The sequence below is a fragment of the Lotus japonicus genome, chromosome 4 (genome assembly GCF_012489685.1).
Source record: "Lotus japonicus ecotype B-129 chromosome 4, LjGifu_v1.2".
Classification (NCBI taxonomy): Eukaryota; Viridiplantae; Streptophyta; class Magnoliopsida; order Fabales; family Fabaceae; genus Lotus; species Lotus japonicus.
Genome location: NC_080044.1, coordinates 23,394,256 through 23,417,619, shown reverse-complemented (window position 1 = coordinate 23,417,619; position 23,364 = coordinate 23,394,256). Strand labels below are relative to the sequence as shown.

The window sequence follows — 23,364 nt, the reverse complement described above, 5'->3', positions numbered from 1 at the left end:
AATTATATCATCGATCACATCTCTTATTTTCTTACTCTTAATACTTTTTATCTTTCTGATTTCAATGCCTCATTTCCACTTATTGGGAGGTGTGAATGAAACTTAATCCTATGATGATGACACGGAAATGCAACTTGCCTAAATTCTCAGGTGATCGGTAGAAATCCAACTTGCAAGAGTTTCTGAAGATTTTGCGCACATGATTTTCATTTGGATAGTACTTTCTATGGTGCCTATGGATGTGAATTCAGTGCCACAGAAATTTATTTGATAAAAACATTTATAGGGTTGAAACTAGTTTAAATATAAAAATTAACATAAATTTAAGTTAATAATAATATAAACCATGAAAATTATATCAAAAAGTGTTTTATCTAAAAGACGTCGGTCCAAAAAATACCTGAGACTGTCAATGGTGGGAGTTCTCATGCGCTTGACAAAAGCATTCTTGATGGAATGCCATGCCCATGTCCCTTTCCTTGATAAAGGAGACGTAAGTCAAAGGATCATGTTACATCATCGCAAGAAGAAGCATCCAAAGTGCCAATTTATTGTTGAAGCATATGCTACATCAAAGAAGAGTTTACTTTATATGGAAAATAATTCATACACATTCAAATTTCTCCTCCACCTTATGGGAAATGGGAATAAAGAAGAGATAAATGAGATATGTATGTGGGATGTGATACAAAAAGACGAAATAGATAAGAAAAAGTGAGTGAAAATATGATATGAAAATAACCGACAGGGAGGAGGGCAATGAATAATTATAAGGATATATCAAAATTATTGATTACAATTATAAAAATCATAATTTTAATTATAATTATTTTTCCTTAAAATTATCCTATAACCTATAGAATCAAGGATTGTCTCTGAAGAAGGATAACACCAAAAATTCACGTTAATGAGGAAAACGTAGTAGTAGATGCGTAACACACTAACACGTCCCTATTGACAATCAATGATTTTTATTTTTTACTGTACCTTAGACTATAAATGACTTTCGGTGTATCATTTAATTGAGAATTTCCAATAACCAACAATGTGCAACTGATGAGCAGTGGTGGTAGTTGTGGTAATTTCTAAGTGTATAATCAAGATCACACCCAAAATTAAATAAACTCATAAAAGAGAAGGTCAACAATGACTAGAACATATCAGAGAGAGGATTTTGACAACAGACACAACCTATAATGGCAAAATAGGGTCAACACTCAACAAAGACACAGAACGCACTATCAGAAGAAGTTAAACAAGAGCAAGGCCTATGAATCAATAATTGCTGGTTACTCAATAACGTGTTATTCTAAGTTATTACTTGGACAGCCATGATATTGGATTGTCACTAAAGAAGATCATATATGTTAAACTGGACTTTTGTCAATTTTTTCAGGCCTAGTCAGCATCATTGTACGTAATAAGATTCAGGCTACTAAAAATTTGTTTAACTGTCTAAATGTCATTGTTGACAGAGGATTTGAGATGACATTACAGTCTATTCAGATGTTAGAAATGGATTACTATTGGTTTGCACATGAATTGAAATAGTTTACTGATGGAAAAGGATACAATTAGGCAGGTTAACTTACCCCACTGGGTTATTTAACCCCACCCTAGGTGGGGCAATTGGTCCACCTCCTAGGATGAGATTATAATCACATGGGGTAGGTTGTGCAACCCCGGAAAAAAAAGATCAAAATGTAGGAAGCAAATTTTTCACAGCTAGAAAGTAACGTGGAGTTCCAAGATCCTTGAGAGACCTAGTAGGACAAATCATGAGCTTAAGCATTAAAAAAAGTATTATTATTGCCATTTAGAAGGATATTATCATCCAAATAGAGTAGAAAACAACTCTCGAGTACTATCATTACAATATATAATGAGCGCAAGATAACATTAACTACTGATCAATCATAGCTAATAAGCAAGACCTTGAGAGCATCATGCCAAGCTTGAGATGCTTGTCTTGGACCATAGAATCCAAGGTTGACTTATAAACAACTGTTCTATAAGTGAACTCCGGAAGAAAGACATTATTTACATCAAGTTTATGCATAAACTAGGAATTTGCAAAAGCAATGTTAAGAATAACATAGCTCATCTGAAATCTCACTATAGGTGAGAATGTGTCTTTAATAAATTCCTTGACAATGATAACGCTTTTAACAACTATTCTTGCTTTATAAGAATTAAGAAGCAATACTACATTCCAAGTTTCTTTTGATCTAAACCACCATTCACAACCAATTTTGACTAGAGCACAGAAGAAAGAAGGTTTATGTACCATTTTGTAGTAGTGCATCAAACCTAGCAAGCATTTGGCACATGAGCATACTTCATGGCCTCAACCACACAAGGCTCAAAGATTCTCATTAAGTGAATGTTTGGGTACTGCAAAGTGTCCTTTGGGTTTGTAGATATGTTTGAGACCTGGTAAACATGGGGTGAATACAAAAAAGAGAATGGGTAGGGAACATGAGCCTACTGCTGCTCAAAGCACCACAAGAGGTAGTCATGCTAGATGTAGGTAGGTTGTGGATGGTGGGTGTGTTTACTATGTTGTGGGAATGAGACTGTGGAGTCAGGGACAGGTGGATATGGATTGTGTTTGACATAGTTGGCTTTAATATGGAAAAGTGTCATCAAGAAACTAAACATGGCAATTGGCTGATGTAGGAAGATCACAAAGGTAAGACGTATTGCGAGGCGGAATAGCCTTTGAATGTGATTCTAATTTGTTATGAGCCAGGGTGGAAAAAGGCTAGGTAAGGTTAGGTCATATCTTAAATGAGCCTGAGCTACTTTCATACCTAAGACTTGAATTTGACCTATTTACCTAACATTGGTCTTTTAAGGGCATTACGGAGCTATATTAATTTAATCAAGCTTTAAAGCCTATTTAAAGGCCAATTTTGTAGTAAGACCTTCAAATAAGCTAACAAGCCTACCTCTAATAGACCTAAACCTTATTGTAGGCCAATGGATCAAAACCTTTCAAGAAGTCAACAAATATATAATTTCAACATATTTAAATAAAAATTTAATGCAATAATAGTAACAAAGTTGTTCAACAAAAACAACAATAATAAATAAGAGAATTAGAGGTATAAGAAGCATTAAAGAGGATGCCAAATTATAAAGCAGTTGGACTTGATAAGTTACCTATGGACGTACTGAAGGGACTAAGAGAAAAAGGCATTAAGTTAACTCACAGTTGTTCAATAAGATTTTGAAATCTAAGAGCATGTCAAAAGAATGCAGCAGTACCTATATTCCTATTTTGAGAAATAACTGCGGCATACAAAACTACGCAATTTATAGAGAGATTAAACTCATGACGTATACCAAGAAGCTTTGGGAGAGAGCAACTTAGAGAAGATTAAGACAAGGGACCCACATCATAGAAAATCAATTTTGTTTTTATGTCGTTGAGATCAACCATGGAAGCTATATACTTGCTAAGATATCATGGACATTAGAAAGACCTACACATGATTTTCATAAATTTGGATAAAGCATATGATAGAGGAGTACCTAAAGAGGTTTTGTGGAAAGCTCTGGAGAAGAAAGGAGTTAGGATTGCTTAACATCGAGCAACTAAAGATATGTATGAAGGAATCACGGCTAGTGTGACAACACAAGGTGAGGATAATGAAGATTTCCATATAACAATGGTGGTGCATCTAGGATCAAATTAGAGCCCTTATCTGTTGACTTTTGGTTCTTAACGTGCAAATTGAACATATCTAAGAAACAGTACCTCGGTGTATGCTTTTTGAGAATCATATAGAACTAATTCGAGAATCAAGAAAATAAAAAAATAAAAAAACTAGAGATATGGTTATAAGCATTGGGTTTCCATCACCAGGGTTTTCTGCAAGACTACCTCAATCACACACAACTCCCTAGAGTTTTGAGAGCTCGCAAACCTAATGTTACAAAATCCACACCTCTCTCTCATTCCATGCTCCTATTTAACCACCTCAGTCAGTTAGTATGTAACTAACTTACTGGAACAGTTATATCCCTGATTACAACAATCAATTAATGTTGTCAGTCACACATCCTGAAGTTTCAGGGGTCTGATCCCCTACTTCTCTCCTATCTCTCCTCTACATTCTAGTAAATGGGGTTCATGCCCTATCAATAAGGTAGAGACAAAACACAAGCTTCTTATTAATTCATGAAAAAAAGAACTTGAGATAATGTCAAAGAGCAGTACCATGGTAGAAATTATGGTATTTATCGATATGAGTGATGGGGTGAGCAGAGCAATCACCAAGAACTAGTTGATCACGTCCTTGATAAAATGAGTAATGTTGAGTAACTCAAGATCCTTTGGTGACATTTATGAGTAGTGTGTGAATTAAGATCACATTGATGGAGTTCTGAGAAGTTGGTTCAACAACATTGGCTTTTGACTTTGGCATAGTGCTTTAATGTGGTGGATATCCGCAGAACTGACATTACTGGAGGGGTATTGGAAGTTCTGGGAGCAATGGCTGAAAACCATTAGAATAACCATTAGTAACCTGATCTTTATGTTTGAAATTGAATAACCTCTAGGATACTGATCATAGACAGTTCACCCCACACCAAGCTTAATCCTGGTGACATTAGAGAGCATTTGGACTGCAGTGTCAGTGACAAAAGAAGTGATCAACGTGAATGATTAGTTGAACTTGACAAACCCAGTGGTCAAAATCAAGATCGTTTTGGTGTTGGTTCCATCAACGAATCCCTTGAATCTATAGCCTACAAGGAGTATGTTAAACTATTTACATAAATCTTGAGAATTGAAAGCAAAGAAAGCAGGGGTGGTTAAGTAAGGCACAATATGGGTTATGGCAGAGGAGTTGGTGAATTCATGGAGAACCGGAGATCAGTGAGCTTTTAAATGAAAGCCTCTAATATCATATAAGAGTGTTGAATGAACTGAATTCTATTGTATTTAAACTATATTTACAGACTCTAAATTTATAGAAAGTAACAGTCTAATCCTTAGAGTCCAGAGAATACAAAAAAGACAGAAAAAGGGAGATATTGAAGTTATTAATTTCTTTTCGTATGTTGCAAAAACTTGGAATTAATCCAAGAAATAAAGTTCCTAGGACCATCAGTGGTTTAAGCGAGCAAAAAGCATACATCCCTGTCTCTTTATCAGTAAATAAGAACAACCCCAAAATTTAAATACAACGAGATGAATATGCCCAAAGAATATTAGTCATGGGGCTTGAGTATTTTAACTTGCCTGGGCATGCTCTTCATAGCACTCTGAATGATTCTAACAACTTTTGAAGCCACACTGATTTCAATCATCCGTAATATAGAAATTTGGAGCTTATGGTCGACAGCCCCTGTTACCAATCATAAGACGCTAGCAGTCTATGAAGCAAATTCAACCACTTTGAGAACTCCAGTGAACCCAAAGCTTACTGATTTTCATATAGTTCTTAAGCTGGATTTTCATGAAAATCTTCAGATCTTTCCATTTCACAGCAAGTCCAGTTTCGTTAGTAAGAACATACAAAAAGTGTGAAGTTTTCCACATCACCAACAACAGCCAATGGCAGATTCAAGGGCCACATTACGGGTGATGGATCACGTGACTCAACAATTTGGAGAAGAATATTGCATAACATCTCTGGTGGGTCCATTGTAGCAGGTCTTTGATCTCATTTTTCAAAAAGCCATATCATCCACCTTGACAAACATTGCCTATGAAGGTGCTCAGGTAAATCTGCCTAGAAAAAGTAGTATACATAAAATCAGTAATAAAAGAAGAATGTCAGTTTACTCCACCTTTACCAAGAACTATAATTTTTTATAATAAATCCTCAACAAGATATGTCTAAAAGGAAAAATTCAAATGACTCAAAAAACTAGGACTTCAAAATTATACAAGGTACCTCAAACTGGTTGGATAGGGGCGTATTCAATTCAAAATTTAAATATCTGAGCATTCGTAACCACATAATAGATATAATATAATCCTTGAATTAAATTGTAACTGCTACATATTATAACCAAGTATCTACACTATTTAGACGAATTGTATTCAATAAACCACAGTAGATCATAAAAGATAAATTAATAGATCTATATAAATGACAAAACATCAATCAAACTATTCAGCAGATTTTAACAATCAAAACAGATATCAGGTGCGAACATTTTCAGTTTAGGAGTGAACATGCAGTTCTATGTCCATTTACAGGTAAACTAATACGGCTACATAAAGAAAGAAAACCCTCGTGTGTCACCTAAAATATCTGTGGAAAAATTTTAGATAGACTTCTTCAAATTCTATTTAATTACTATGGAGCATCCCAATTTTCTTTTCTGGTAATGTGAATCTCACTCTATTGGGACAGCTAAATGCAAATATAAATATCTCATTTACTGGCAGAATTATTCTGTCCAAAATGCAACATACCTTACCGCAAATGCTACAATAAAAGGACTGTTGCACTGAAGTTCTATCAGCTTACTAAGATAATAGTTTATTCAAAGGTATTAAACTTACACTGCTCCATGCAGAACAGTACCCATCAGTTGAAAGCAACCAACTTCTAGTATTTGACAGAAAATCCAACTTCTGGCCGGCAGAGCCAAAATCTAGCAGCTCATCATCATTGTCATCAGTGTAATCGTAGGTCCTCCTCCTCTTCTTTTTAGCCTTTTGTTTCTTCTTTTTCTTGCCTCTAACCAAATCAAAACCAGAACAATCTTCTTCTGATGGTACATCCTCATCGAGCAATGCATGCTCATTGGAATTACGGAAACCAATTTGATTATCCCCAAAGATAGACTCCCAGGACTCAGGAGTTTGGCACTCTTGTGACAACCTATAGAAAAAAACCCAGGACTGAAGTCCCAGACACTTCACAGCTTCTATGGTTTTCATCTTATATGTATTCTTGAAGATCGGGGTCAAGCTATTAGCATCACTTGGAATTGCAGATATCTTTGATACAATTTCATCAATTTTCACAAGTGACTCCTGGGCCTCTTCATCGCGTAAAAGGCGTAAAAGCTGCCTACCCTGAGTAATAACAGCATTTAACAGCAGCATCCAGTCAATTGATCCAGAAGCACCACATTTCGAAAGTACAAACAAAAACAAATGAGAGACACCATCTAAGTGTTGAAACTCAAATTTTGGGGCAGGATATTTACAAAGCAATTCCAGAAAGTATAATAATTCCCGATCTTCGAGAGTAATAAGAAGATGTTCACACAAACAAGAGAAAGGCTGCTCCATGAGGAACTCATTTACAACTTCCCACGCGTCCCTTGAATCCTCTTTATACATTAAACCCTCAAAATAACGCACGAAGAATGACCTATCAATCTGAAAAATATCACCATCTTTCACCGACTCAGCAACCTCACTGGATGACCAAAACAAAGGCACATTCTCAAGAAAGTTTTCCACGGTCCGCTGGATATCCAGATCAAGAAAATAATGAGGCTTCGTAGCAACCATTGCCGGTGACTGCCCATGCTTTCCTTTCCACTCCAACTCCTCCCAACAAATGTCCCTATTTTTAAATGCAAACTGAGACAATGCCCTCAAACCTTTCCCCTGCTCCAGTCCTACATACAAAAACCACTGAGACACACGCTTCGGGTTACCTGCACAATTCCCACCCACGAGTCACGCAATCAAAACTCACAAAACAACAAACCTCGCGAAAGAGCAATTCTTGCATAAGCACAGACTCCAGACACAACCATTACAAAACTAAAGATAATTATATAAAAAAATATCATCATATCAAAACACATGCTATGGTTACATTCAATTGTGCAACTTGTACTAAAAATCACTGGTACAAAAATGAATTTTCCTTTCACATTTGACCAAACTTTTCATGGATTCTACAGTATTAATGCAGAGAATCGACAACGAAATGCTCACCGATAAAAAAATCCTCGAGCACGCGAGTTCTTCGGGCTAATACAGAACCCAATTTCTGCGGCGATTTGTCAAACATCAAATGCAGAAGCTGAGAAGCCAGACTCTGCTTCTTCCTTCGAGTTTTCAGCAAATCAACAAACAACTCGCGCTGGTGGCGAGGCGCGACGCACTTCAACCCCGCAACCGTCTTGCAGAGCCACATTCGAGCTTCGGCGCGACTCATCGCCGACCAAATAACGGTTTCGAGCTCCTTCAACAGACGGATTCTGAGTTCCGATGAACCGTCGTCTGCGCCGCCGTCGTTCCAATTGGGCTCCGACAAGAACAAGTTGATCATTTCTTCTTGAACTTGTGATTTTGGCGGTTTCCGACGCTAAACGGTGGCGGAGATGTAAGCGGGAAACGCTGGTGAGAATGGAAAGAAAAGAACCCTACCACGATGGAGGAAGCAAATTGATCACAATAATGATTGATGAAACACTGAAAAGTAAAACACCCCTAAACACCCATTTTTCCTACGGATTTGGCCAAATAATACACTGAACTAACCACCTAAATACACATGACTTAGGAATTTCAACTTTACACGGTTATGTGCTTTATGGTTAGTCATGTGTATTTAGGTGGTTAGTTCAGTGTATTATTTGGCCAAATCCCTAATTTAGGAATTTCAACTTTACACGGTTATGTGTTTTATGGTTAGTCATGTGTATTTAGGTGGTTAGTTCAGTGTATTATTTGGCCAAATCCGTAGGAAAAATGGATGTTTAGGGGTGTTTTACTATTCAGTGGTTCATAAATCATTATTCAATTGATCACGTTACGGAGTTACCACGGCGTCGTTTTAGTGCTTTGAAAGAGTTACTTGTAGTTGTAAGAAAGTGAACTAAAGAGTTCTCTCTAGGAATTAGATTTCCCACCCCCCATGCATTAGATTTACCACCCCACATAAAAGTGGGGAAATACTAAATTGTCCCTCCGTGTTTAAATCCGGGCTTAATTGCATTTTTCGTCCCTTAAGTATTGTAATTGTGCGATTTGACTCCCTAATCTTTAAAACGAGCGATTTGGATCCTAACATTTTTAATTTGTGCAGATCAAGTTCATCCGTTAACTTGGCATCCAATTTTTAACAGAAGTTGCTTATGTGGTGCTACTATTCACACCACCTTAACCTAACTTTCCACCATTTGCTAAATACACCACTTATCATGACACATCAGTAAATAAAAAATAAAAAAGAGAAGTAAAACAATTTAATTAAAAAGTAAAATTAAAATATAACTAAATGTAACTTAAAAATAATCCAAATGAAATTCATCTTCTTCCCTAATGCGTTCTCCTTGCAATTCCCTCTCTTCACCATAACCACCGAGCTCCCTTCTCAACCCACTATCTTCTTCTTATCTCTCAGATCTGAACTTGCATAACGTAATTCTCCATTACAAAACCCACATCCACAAAATCCAGATTCGGTTCCCGTCTCAGCCGTCACAATCGCCCAAACCACCATCACCATTACGAGATCCCCATCTCAGTTTGGACACGATTTCTTCTTCAGGTGTGGTTGCGGGATCGATTTCAGAGGAAGCGGAAGAGCAGCATCATTCAGATCTACGATGGCGTTTGGTTGTTGATTTTTCTGTTGTTGTGATGCTTCTAGTTAGGGGTTTAGGGGTGATGTAGGGTTCACTTGTGACGTGGTGGGTGGTGGTGGTGGGATGAAGGAGGAGGACGACGATGACGGAGAAGAAGAGTGGGTAGGTGATATCGTAGGGGGGGTGCGGTAGTGGTCGTGATTCTGGGTTTCTCAACACAAAATTTCCTGGGTTTGTGCAATTTAAGTTTTCTCCTTCTGTGGTACCCAGGTGTTTGCTATCCTGGGTTTCTTCACAACCCAGTTGGGATTTGAAGGGTTGAAGGGTGAAAGGTGTAAAAGATGGAGGAAGTAGCAGAGAAAGATTAAATCCATTAATTTTTTGTTGATCTTATATGCTATTGAATTTTGATCAGGCATGTAGGTTTTTTTTTAACGTTTTTGGCCTATTTTATACGTATGAATGTTGTTAAGTACATATTCTGGTTTTGGAGTGTGATTCATGATTTATGTTTGTTGTACTGGTTTGTACCTTTATGGCTGGAATGGATATAACAATTTCCTTGACTGGAGTTGCGATTCACAATTAAATAGAATTAACTGGAAATTGATGCATTATAATAAAGATTTGAGTTTGATTTTATGAGGATTATTCTGGGTTTTGTTGAAGATGATGGATGAAGATAGTGAAGATGATGAGGGTGAAGATGATGAAGATGGATTAGGGGTATTAAAGTAAAATTAATTAATATTTTTTTATATTTAAAATTTTAATTATTTTTATATTTTATTTATTTATGTGGCAGAGAAGTGGCATCCTAGTGGCAAAAAGGTCAGAGCCACGTCATTAATGAGCACCACGTAAGCAATGTTTGTTAACAATTGGATGACAAGTTAACAGAGGGACTTGATTTGCTCAAATTAAAAATGTTAGGATCCAAATCGCTCGTTTTAAAGATTAGGGAGTCAAATCGCACAATTGCAATACTTAAGGGACGAAAAGTGCAATTAAGCCTTAAATCCGGGATATAAGCTTTCGGATTGATCCGAAAGATCAACTTCCGGATTGTATTAGTATAAGAACAGAGCACGGGGTTCACCCCCTTCACTTTCAATTTGAACATTGAAACTTACATTCATGGACCTCTCGTCTCAAACTAGAATGTCGCATCAGCAAGTGTTTGGACATCCTATGCCGCCAATTGCTCCCCAATGGGAATACAACGTTGTACCACCTGAGTCCGAATGGCGTAGACTGTATCAAGAGCGTTTGGCAAGATTTATGGTTGAACACACTGCTTGGATTAGTCCTCGTGTTCCTAGCAAGAATGATTACATAGACATAACAGAAGATTGATAATATGATTCATGTTTGTAATGTTGTATTAGATTTGACATTTGAATATTTTCCTACATGTATTAAAACAATGATCCAGTATTGTAACCATGTCTGTTTGTCTCATATTATTGTCTGTGCATTTTGGTGTTTCTGCCTCTATGACAATATCTGGTTTGAGAGGTCCGAATTTTTAAGTTTCATATTAATCCGGTTTAGCAACTCTCGGAAGTCTTAAAAAGAGGTGGAGTGGCAAATTTAATTATCAAGCAGTCTAAAACTTATAGTCCTTGAGAGATCTGAAACTTATAGTCCCGGATCACTCTTACCAGATGCAACAGGATGCAGTAAGTTAAGACCAAACCAAAGGCATATTCCCCAATTTAGATTATGTATTGTTATTTTGCTTCACTTTTCAAATGCTTAATTTGGATTATGTATTGTTATTTTGCTTAAGTTGGATTATGTAACTTTCCAATTTTAAAGTCATGTTATTTTTACTGCAATTGGACTAAACTTATGGTTACTTAACTGTAACTAACTTATCCGAAAGTGTAACTCTCGGACGGAGTCCGAAACCTCAACAATTGGACTGGGGTGGAGGTTTAAGTCCCGGAGGGTGGTCCCGACATTTTTTTAAAAAGGCTAGAGTGGCAATTCTAATGCATGGGGTGGGAAATCTAATTCTCGTTCTCTCCTCATGTTTGGTTGAGTGTAAAACTAGGATTTTACCATGCACGGAACTAGTTTATCTTATCTTTTGTTAGGATTTTTATCCTTCAAGTGTATATACATATCACTACTACTAATTTTATGTATTTAAATGGTTCGTTTTTGGATACATTTATGACTATGATATGAATCATTAAAAATGTTGAAGCATCAGTTGAATATCAACCAATAAACGATTATCAAGGGTCAAAGACGACTTAATATATTCCCTTACGTGCTTTCAACCGTGTGATTACGACCTAGCTTACTTAAAAATCGATAGGATGGACAATATAGAAGGCTTTATCAAATAAAATCACCATTCCAAGAGACAGAATAACGTTTTTGCAATTAGATAAAGAACAAGCAAAATAGTAAAAAGATGACAAATCTAAATTATCAAAGAAACTGCTACAATTGAAGAAACAGATTCTTCATTTTCATACATGACCAAGAGCAGCTATTAGTTTCGAATAAGAACAACTTTAAAAGTATTGTTTTGTGGAAGCTGGAAGAATTGTAGTTGATCACAGAACTTAAGTTTCTTGGATCTGCAAAATTGATACCAGCCAACACCCATCATGCATTGACGCACCATGTTGCTGTCCCAAATGAGGTGTCATTCATTGGTTTTTTTTACAAGCAGTGTCATTCATTGGTAATACCATTAGCTAGAAATAACATACTGGAATTAATTACTTAAACCAATAACATACTGAAATACACAGCTCTACAACACACTAATTTTAAAGAAAAAGTGGGACAATTTATTTAAGGAAGAAGTATGATTTTAAGAGAAATGGTAATAGGTGCAACCTACTACTAACAATGTGCAATAAAATGCATATATATTTGATTTTTTTAATAAGTTACTTGCATAGAAAGAAAAATAAATGTAACACATTTTTATCCAGAACACTTGGGCATCAATGTAACCAAGTCAAGAATATATATATGAATATATAAGCAGTAACAAAAAAATAATGGGTTAATGTAAAACTTACTTATTCTTAGTTAATCTCGTCCAAATCAAGAATATATTTTTTGAAAGACCTCTTTGTATACAATATTCTTCGTAACATAACGTTTGCTAATATCATCATCACAAATGAGAATTTTTAACCCAGATCTTGACTTCACCCTTGAAACAGCAACATAGAGTTGACCATGAGAGAAAACAGGCTTAGGTAGATATACACCTACATGAGATAAACTCTTCCCTTGACTCTTATTTATGGTCATGGAAAATGATAGGCACCCTGAAAACTTACGACGCATAAACTTGATTGGCAGATTAGGGTCTGAAGGTATCAAATCCATTCTAGAAATAAAAGTATTTTGGCCTGGATAAAAAAAGAGGTGTGTTTGTAAGCAGGGACGAATCCAGGAGTTTTAAGTCGTGGGGGCAACATACACAAATAAATTTGCAGCTCTAAAACCATAACATATTACTATTAAAAGTTTGAATACATCATAACTCTCTACGAGATTTCATGTTTTGGAAACATTGAACAATTTTTTCATTCTCAACACCATCAAATACTTCCCTTTCTATATAAGTAACTAAACAATCATTCAACCATTCATCTTCCATACGATTTCGCATCCGATTCTTGATAATCTTCGTACCAGAAATAACTCTTTCAACTGATGTAGTTTCCACTGGTAGTATCAAAGCTAGCTCTAAAAGCAAATATACCAATGGATATACAATCTGCTTCCGAGTCTCCACAAGCTTTATTGCAAGATCACCAATTCCCCGCAATTCTGAAAATGCACTATCAGAGCATAAATCTATGAAATAGTTTTAAAGTTGGCTATCTAGCACCAAAAGTTCAACAAGGGAAAAATCTGAAGGATAGAATTGAGCCAAACGAATCAACTTTTCCTTATCAAATTGCCCAAATAATGTTGATTTCTTTTAATTAGAAATTTTTTCCATTGCCTAAATCATAGAATCAATGCAACCATAAATTAATACAAATATATCTATATCTATATCTATATCTATCTATATCTATATCTATATCTATATCTATATCTATATCTATCTATCTATATATTATATAAAAGTGAAGTTTGGCAACAAGGAGGGTAAAATAGTCATGCAATTCACTATGGCATATGAATGAATATTTTACCATGGGTCTTTATGTAATTTTGTAGAATATTTTCTAGGAAATCAATCTTGACCGTTGATTAGTTTTGATCTTGACCGTCCTTACAATTTATTTAAATATATTTATTAACATTTAAATCATATAAGTTATGGAATTTCATAGGGCAAACATAATTAGTTTTCATTTATTGAATTTTTAATTCAAACTTAATTAATATCTATAATTAAAAAGAAGTTTATGCAACCTAGATGGTAGGTAATACATGTTTATATTCCCAAAAAACTTAACGTTTTAAATTTAAATATTAGTTAATGTGTGATTTTTATAACATTGATTTTTTGTATTCCATTAGTTTAATCATCAATTTAGCTTTAAAAAAAACAACAATTATTTAAGAAGCATACACATTTTTAAACAATATTTTTATTTTCTATGTGATTTTTGTGAGTGATACAAATATGTTATTTTATTAGCACATAGTTTTTCATTTATTCTAAATTTTTAGAATTTATGTGGTTTTGTTTCCATTGTCCAATCAAATATTTATACATTTTCAAAAAAGAAAACATATTTTTAATTCATCTCTTATGAAATTGATTTTGATGATTTTATGACTTAAAAAAATTATTGATCTTTTAATATTCTTATTGTTTCAACTTTTCTAAATTAATGATTCATGACTTTTCATTTTCCAAAACTCCTCTTTCAATTTCAATTGATTCTAAAATGAATACTATTTAATGAATGGAATGAGGAAGATAATTGTTAAGGCTTTCCATATCCTTCATATGGTTTAGTCTCTAGGTATAAATACTCTTCATCTGTTTGATTTGTCCTCATCTTTCCTTTAACCTCATCTACACTTTTGAGTTGCAGAGTTGTCAGTAACTACAAATCATAATTCTATGCAGGGTTTGTTTTTTTGCTGTGAAATTGGTGAGCTACTAGCTTTTGTTTTAGGTTTCAAGTTTCATAAATCCTGCACAAAAAATCAATGCGATTTTTAGATAGTGTACATATTCTGTTTTGTTCTTTATTATTTTCTTTAGATTTTCTATAAGGATGTAAGATTTGGATTTCCGGAACACTGACTTCATGTTTAGCAATTTACTTTTTGTGTGATTTATTTTTGTTGTAGATCTACTCTCTAAGGTATCATGTAATCGATGTGTCGTTTATCATGCTAGGCTTGGTGTTAGCCATTAAAAAGTTGTACATATCAAGGTAACCAACCAATTAAACTTTATGAACTGTCATCTTTTATATAGTTTCTTTATATATTTCTTCTTAGTTTGATTCAATCTTTCCATTGCCTATTTATCATCCTTGAAAAATTTGGTATGTGGCACTGAGAAGTTTTTGTGAACATCCTCAAGGGATTGACAACACCTGAAAAATTGCTTTTCAGTGGCGTAATTATTCATTCATATCATTTTTTCTTGAGAACAATATTCATTCATATCATTTAACATCTAAATTATCATTGCATAATTTTTTAAAGATTGTTTTTTAGGCTGGAAGCCCATTTAATTGGCTTTCTATGTCAATTTTGAAGGTATGCTTCGTTGAGTGTGATAGACATATTTTTATGTCATATGTTGGCTCTTTGTCAAACTAAGAAAGATTGTTTATCAATTTTTATCTTCTTAATGAATAAAATTTTATGCTTTTGGAAAAAGTCCACTTAGAATGTAGATCTATCATGAAGACATTTTGTTTGAATGACTATATGACAAAAGAATTTCTAACCTTCAAGTTAGATTTTCATAATAAGTGATTTATCATTTTTTTTATTAGTGACATTTTCTAGACCAAAAATTAAAGGATAATGGTCTAATTTTATTTTCATGGTCAAATTCATATATTTACAAATAAAAACAGAATTAGATAAATGTTTTTAGAATTGAAAAATAATCCATTGATATGCATGCTTAGTCTATCAGCAACTATTATTCAATAAAACAATCAAAAGTAAAATCTAAAGCACAGGGGAGAAAAACCCAGGTGAATATAAAGAAAATTCATTAGTATACTTTAGGGGTTATATAGAAGTTAGAAAATATAAATTTTAAAGATTCAATTTAAATCTTCCTTAAGACATGATCAATTAGTTTATTTTTTAAAATATTTAAATATTTATGTAAAACATAATGTTGGATGTTTTAACATTAAATTTTATATGAATTAAAAAATTACTCACCAAAATAAAAATATCACTTTTTTTATATATTAGTTAATGTTAATATTGAAAAGTGAATATCTGACAAAATTTCATAGAACATAATAAAATATTTTTTATTTATATAATATATTAATTAATATTAACATTAATATTATTAGTAATCTTTAGAAATTTCAAAAGATAAAGATGGTGGGTTTAATATTATATCAATACAGAAAATAATCTTCCCATTATCCCTTTTTCCTGGAAGTATATAAGTATTAAATTAAATGATTTTTAAGTATATTAAAATTTTAATTATTTACCTCGAAATTTTTGTAATGAGGTTATTATTATTTAGCTCATTACTATTTAGTTCATATCATTTAGAGAATTTCGTAGGGCACAATTAATATGTTTTGATCTAGAGAATTCTTAATTAATATTGATATTAATACGTAAAATTTAAAGGTGGTGGTTTTAATACTAAATATGACATCACTCCAAAAAATAAAATTTTCATCGTCCCTACAACTATATAAACACTACTACAGAATTAGCTTATTGCCACGCCCCAATTGCCACGGTTATAGGCGGAACCGTGGAAATAACTCAATTGCCACGGTTTTAGGCGGAACCGTGGCAACAGAGAGAAATATTTTATTATTTTCTGGGGGAACCGTGACAATAGGTTGAGTTTTCATAATCCCCCATCATTTTTCCACTCCCTCCCACACACTCCAAAATTTTCAGAGAAACCCTAAACCCTCCCCTTCTCCCCTTCGCCTGACACTGCAATTTTTGCCTCTCCATCGATCTGTTCTCTCCATCTCTGCAAATTTCACCCTCGATCTGTTCTCTCCATCAAAACCCTAAAGCTCAACCTGCTTGCATGCATCGCGCAACACTCTGCAAATTTCACCCTCTCTCGTTTCCCTCTCCTTCCCTCCCACTCTCCCTCTTGATCTGTTGCCTCTTGAAGTTGAACCCACGCCCAATTTCCCTATGAATCAGAGAAGCCTGGGTGGTGGCTCAGGCCTTGAAGAACCTCGGCGAGACAGAGGCTGTGTCGGCGATTCTTGGGGGCAATATTCTGAGGCTGGGATTCCTCTCGAGTTGGGGCATGTTGGTAGGCAAGATCCTTCAGAAGAAAGGCACAGTCATTCTTCCCCCTTTCTCTTTCAAGTTCAAGGCATGTTTCTCATTTTCAATTTTCCCCTTTCTCTTTTCTGCTTTTTTCTTTCTTTCTGCTACCCCTTTTACCACTATGATCTGATTCCAACTTCAAAATCTCTCCTTTCAAGAAAACTATATGATTACTAACATACGCATGTTTTATTGAAGTTTTTGGAATTGTGAAATTGGGTACATATGTATGAGGGTGGGGTTTTGGGTTATGAAAAATTGGGTAAAAGTTCCATTTTTTTGCATTGAAGCTAAGTGGGTAGGGTGTGACTGTTTGATTAAGTATTAACATTGCTCTTTTGGGTTATTTTTCCATCTTGTTTGCAGGTATTAAGGTCATATGCTATGAACATGGCTGACAGGTTTTGTAATGGATATATTTGGTGCATTATTGATGTTAAGGGCATTAGCTCTAGCTCCTGTAAGTGCTCTGGCCCTGCCTATGAGTTATAATACAACAACTGCAGGGTGGTGCAATAACAATCCAAGGGTTGCTATCAACCCTTGACTTGCCTACTAGCCAGAATCATTCATGTTTACTCTGATTTTCATATATAGGGTGATTTGGCATCAGCAGTGGGGGATAAATGCATAGAGCTCTTGGAGAAACAACAAACAGAAGAATCTGAGGCTCTAAAAGTTCGTGCTAAAGCACTAAAAGAGTTGGTTGAAGTTGTCAAGGGCACTATAAACCAATCATCTACCTCAAGAGGTATTTTTCCACATGATAAATTTTACCATGCTTATATCAATGCTAGTTTTAGCATACTGACAATGCTAGTTTTAGCTTACTGTCATGCTAGTTTTACCATGCTAATTTTCATAAATTTTGTGATTAGTGGGATTGTGGTGGTCTTGGATAGTATAAGTTAGATGAGTCGTGAAAGAACAAAAAAATCTCCGACATCGTAGGTTCTAATCCACTTGTCATTATTTTAATGGAGAATTTTACATTTATCTTAATTGCTGGCTTGGTTACATATTAGTAGCTAAAATATTTGTTCTTGAATATGGCAACCTCTGCTGCAGAGTACCAAGGAAAAGTCTCACAGTTTGCCAAGTTCCAGAAAGTTAGTTGGTGAACTGAGCTTGACTATTCTCTTTTTAGTTTGTCCCCAAAATGATCTCTTTTTTTCTTCTTCAGATTTCATTTCCCTTTACTAACAGCTTTGGATTTAAAGATTTATAATTCTTCTACAATTGATTTTAAAACCAGAATCAATTATAGGGAAAAGCTTCTGTGAGTAGCTTTTGTTTTACATAACTGATTCTAAAGAAAGAAAATATTATATTGGATTAACTTTTCAGCAGTTGTATATAATGATTTCATCAAATGCCTACATGTAGATAAAATTTAGATTATAGATGTCAAGGATCAATATAATATTAAAGAAGCTTTGGAAACATATACAGCATCCTGTACTAAACACTGGAGTTTTCCCTGCACCTTATCAAAATTAGCATTCTTCATTCCTCAAGAAGTGATTAATTAACAATCAATTATATAAAGCTGAGTTACACCTAGATAAGTAATAAAATGTAACGGGTCTAGATAACAAATTAACAAGTCCTGCTGTAGTATCACTGCACAATCAAAGTAGTATCCTTAATTACCAATAAACATAATTATACATGCTGACAGACTATTAACATGTTTGTTTCCACTGTGATATGCTCTATAATGACTTCTAATTAGAAGCTACAAATCTTAACTTCTGAGTAAAAGTACATTGGCTTGAATGTGGCAGCCTCTGCTGCAGAGTACCAAGCATTGTTTTATTATTGATTGATATTTTCTGTATATTTTTTCACAGGTTGATAATATTCTGAGTATCCATGATGTACCAAACATTTGGCACATTCCCCTTTTACTTAGAGTGAGTCTGTAATAAAGTTTGGTTCCATTAAGATTTCTTGCTTTGGTTTATATTTTGTTTAACTCTCTTCATGATTGACTGCTATTTTCAGAGTCAAAATGCTCACCATTCAATTCTACAGCAGCTTAACTTACTCAAGTGAGTTTTTAATTTGTCTTTTACTTGTTTTCCTCTTCAAAAATATAGTGATAATGGGAAACATCATTCTACTTCACTTTTTATAATTTTTTCAGCCGCGCCACACCTCCTGATTTACAGCAATGGACAGCGATGGCAGATTCCTATGATAATCTTAATGAATCCGTTAGTACTATGTCTATATGTGTAGTTTGCATTGCTCTTTCTAAACTTTTCATGAAATATTGTACATGAGAATGAGATCATTTTGAAATTTACTGGTGGGAAAATATGTTTGGTTTGACTGATTCATATTTATCTGTTGTAAAGGCGTGTTCTATTTTCCATTTGATATTTATCAGAAGAATAACAGGATTACAATATATGTTATGGAAATTTTGAGTAAAGATTAATATATTTACTATGTTGCTGTCAATTGGTTTTGAAAATGTGATGTCATTTTCAATCATCTGAGTTATGAATGCAGTGACTGCGGTTGAAGCTTTTTTTTTGGGTAAGCAAAATTGGTTTTTGGTGACAGCAAAATACAAATCCTATGATCACAAAATTGGTTTTTGTTTTCATGTGATTACTGCTTTCCTTCTCTTTTAATTTTTGATTTCATGTTTCATTAGAAATAGGGATAGAGATATAGACCTGTTTCACATATGTTTGTTAAAAAGCATATAGCTTCATTTTATATTCTTGCACTATGACAGCCTGAGATAAGATGCATATAGAAGTAGCTTGCAAAATTTAAGGGAATGATTTATAGAAGTAGCTTGCAGTCACATCTTTTGGTTTCTAATTAGTTGAAATTCAGTTACATCTTTATTAGAAAGAATATTGCATCCACTCATCTTAATTGAAGAAGGATATATAACAAACTGTGGCTAATGGTTGGGTTAAACCGTGGCAAAAGAGGTCATATATTGCCACGGTTGAGGAACCGTGACAATATATGGACTCTATTGCCACGGTTCCCCCATACACCGTGGCAATATGTGGACTCTATTGCCACGGTTAAGAACGTAACCGTGGCAATATGTGGCCTCTATTGCCACGGTTACCTTTTAAAAACCGTGATAACAGCGAATCAATTGCCACGGTTCCGCCTTTAACTGTGGCAATTGAGCAATTGCCACGCTCGCTATCGCCACGGTTAAACCGTGGCAAATGGGCGGATTTAACCGTGGCCAAAGGCCTTTTCTGTAGTAGTGAAATTAGTAACACCGCTCATTCAAAACATGCATTTCGTATAGTCTGTGTTGACGTATTTACATTGAATTAAGGCTTGAACTTTTAATCATTTTAGTTTATCCCAGAGGTTAAATATTGATGTTTTAGTTTAGAATATCTAAATGTGCTATAACTTGCTCTTTGATTTTGTAATGATTTCCTCTTGATTCCATCCTACTTTATATTGGACAGTCTCCATGGTTTACTAATAGGTTTTTTCATGGTTTACAAATAGGTTTTTTTTTCATGTTTTTTTTTTCACGGTAAAAGAAAATTTCAAATTTATGATTTCTTATATCTAAATTTAATTTTAAGCTTTTAATGCATAATTTTTTTTTTGATAAATGTAACAAAAGTAACATAGATTTTGAGAAATTATAGGCTCTACAAAAGTGAGGTTGTTGCTAAATCTTACAAAGGGGTTCATTCCTTTCGAAACATAAGAAAAGTATATGAAGTTATATATAACACATTCAAGGACGCGTGCTATACGATGAGCTTACTTGAAGATGATAAAGAATACATCGATGAAGTAATAGAAGCTTTGCATCTCGGTACTGCAAACAATCTTAGAAGACTTTTTGCTACTTTATTGTTATCATATATGCTTTTAAGGGCATAATTTGTTTGGAAAGAAATCTGAGAGAATTTAAGTGATGGTATTTTACGTATACGGAGACTTATTATGAAAAGCAGTGGTGAGTACATTCATCATAAAAAATGTCATGACAAAAACCACAAAAAAAGAAATTACACTGCTTCTGCAAAATAAAAAACAAATACATTCATCACTTGAAAAAAAACAAATTTATGTTTACTTATATCTAAAATTAATTTTGTTCTTTTAATTCATAATAAATGTTCCTTTAATAAACATAAAAAAGAACACATATTTTAAAAGAAAAAAATATTCATAAGAAACACAAATGAATAACCCCCGTGCATCGCACGGGTAAAAATACTAGTTTATATATAAAATATAAGGGAGTGAGACAGTGGGTGAAAAATAAATGTTAAATAAAGCTATAATTTAATACATACTCTATTAAAGCTACACAGTGGGGCATAAAATGGTATCATATTTTCCTATTCCTCCTCTCTATAGGTATTTCAATCTCTTGCATTTATATTTCTTTTTTGTGTTTTTCTTTTCTTTTTCATTTTATCTTTTCAATGACCATAAATGCTAACATGAATACATGATCAGATTTTAGAATGACAAAATCACAAGCTTGAAGCAAATGAGGCAAAGCACAACAGCACACACGGACAAGAAAACACATATGACAATGCTAAGAGAGTGAAAACTAAGTGAATAAGGGCATAAGGCAACACGTAGCACATCTACATAGACAAGGAGTAAGAAAATTGAAGAGTGAAAATTAACCAAATTAGATATAGAGCTTCTTAAAGATGATCCTCTGCTCTAACTCGCAGATCCGGGAAAAAAATGCACAGCTAAAGAGCTTCTTGAAGCTTATGATTTTTTAAAAGTGTGTGTAACACACAATCTCAACAAAAGTACATCTGATAAAGTTTAGCTTTTAGTGGCATTGATGGTAAATTTTTACAACTACAGGAGCACATATTTTTTCGTGGGGGCAAATAAATATATTATGGTTAATGTTAGTACTATGGTATGTGAGAAAAGTCAAATTGTGGTGGGGTCAAGTGCCCCACCCATCCCTAAGGTACCTCCGTCCTTGTTTGTAAGTATATCAAAAGGTATCTTACTAAAACCAACTTTTCTACGTGATCGAGTTGCACCAGAATTGGATGATTGAGATCTTACTCGAGGTCTCTTTGCTCCTCTGCATGTTGACATAAGAACAAAGTGCATATAAGAACAGTTGCAAACAATGATTTACTGTAACAGAGATTATTCTAACCTAGTTTCTTGTTGAATAAACGAACAAAAGAGTGATCTAACTGGTTAGTCACATCTGTATACAAAAGAAAATAACTAATTTAAATTCTTGAACATTTAGGAAGACCAAAGCATAACTTACTGAAAGTTAACAAAAGGAACAAAATGAATTGATCAATATAATGTGAACTAAATGAAAGCAAAAGGACATATCACTTAATATTGAAGACATCGAATGTGTTGTTGTAAGGATGAAAACAGTAATTGATTCAAAGAGATGACTCCAAATAGCAGTGTTGAACACAATCTGCTGATCAGTTTGATGGATAAGGACGAGAAAGAGGATGAATACCACATCTATATGTAAGATCAAGTTTTGATCTAGTAGTACAACTCTATGTTTTGATGATTACAAGTTAACCTTTTTATATGAACAATTGTGGTACTCTAACGTGTTTTTCTGAGTGTGATATTTACAGGCTCTGACCCTGACTCAATTTCACACAAATCAGAAGCACTGTGTATAAAGGGTAACCCAAGCAACGCTTTCGCATTCACCATGTTCAGCATGAACAGTGGAAAAGCTTCAGAAGATCTGAAGCTATACAAACTCTGATGAGGACTCAGTCGCTAGAAGCTCTGAAGATCCAGAAGTTCTGACAACCAAGAAACACTGAAGGTTCAGATGTTCTGATGGTGTAGAAGACTCTGAAGATCCAGAAGCTGAATAGTGGAAACTCTGAAGTCCAGAAGCAAGAAACTCTGAAGGCCATGTTCTTCCCTCTGAGTTCAGAATCAGAAGATACAATGGTCAGAGGATCTGTGCTTTCCCTCTGACTCTGATCAACCGGCTTCACAAGTTCCAATATGAAGTATTCCTCTGATCAGAAGTCTCCTAGGTTAAAAGGTCAAGTCGCTATCCAAGTACAAAAGCAGTGTACCTTCCTGACGACCTACCTAACGTTCTCAGCCACAGCAGAAGCTGGATTTTCCAGAACTGCCCTCCAACGGTAGCATTTCCCATGCAACGCTCAACCCTAATCCTTGGAGTATATATAGAGGCTGAAGATTGAAAGAAGCGGCTAAGAAACTAAGAAGAAGCAACACGCGCAAGATATTCAAAACATTCTAAGCTTTCTTTCATCTTGTAATTTATTTAGTTTACACTCAGCTTATTCAGAAGCAAACCCTTGTAAACACCAACCTCAAACAGTTGTTTGATTTTCC

General features: G+C 34.4%; 1 protein-coding gene across 2 annotated transcripts; it reads right to left on the bottom strand.

Annotated features, from left to right (window-relative positions):
- Positions 1 to 5,044: 5,044 nt before the first annotated feature.
- Positions 5,045 to 8,388, bottom strand: LOC130713839 (uncharacterized). Of its 2 annotated transcripts, none has more exons than XM_057563654.1 (3): positions 7,928 to 8,388; positions 6,530 to 7,641; positions 5,045 to 5,743 (listed from the first exon to the last, which is right to left on the bottom strand). In XM_057563654.1, the coding sequence occupies exons 1-3, from the start codon at positions 8,262 to 8,264 to the stop codon at positions 5,699 to 5,701; spliced, it is 1,494 nt and encodes a 497-aa protein (XP_057419637.1). In that variant the 5' UTR covers positions 8,265 to 8,388; the 3' UTR covers positions 5,045 to 5,698. The 2 variants fall into 2 exon arrangements, with proteins under 2 accessions (XP_057419637.1, XP_057419636.1); XM_057563653.1 differs by having other exon boundaries at positions 5,045 to 5,747; positions 7,928 to 8,387.
- Between the last annotated feature and the right edge of the window lie 14,976 nt (positions 8,389 to 23,364).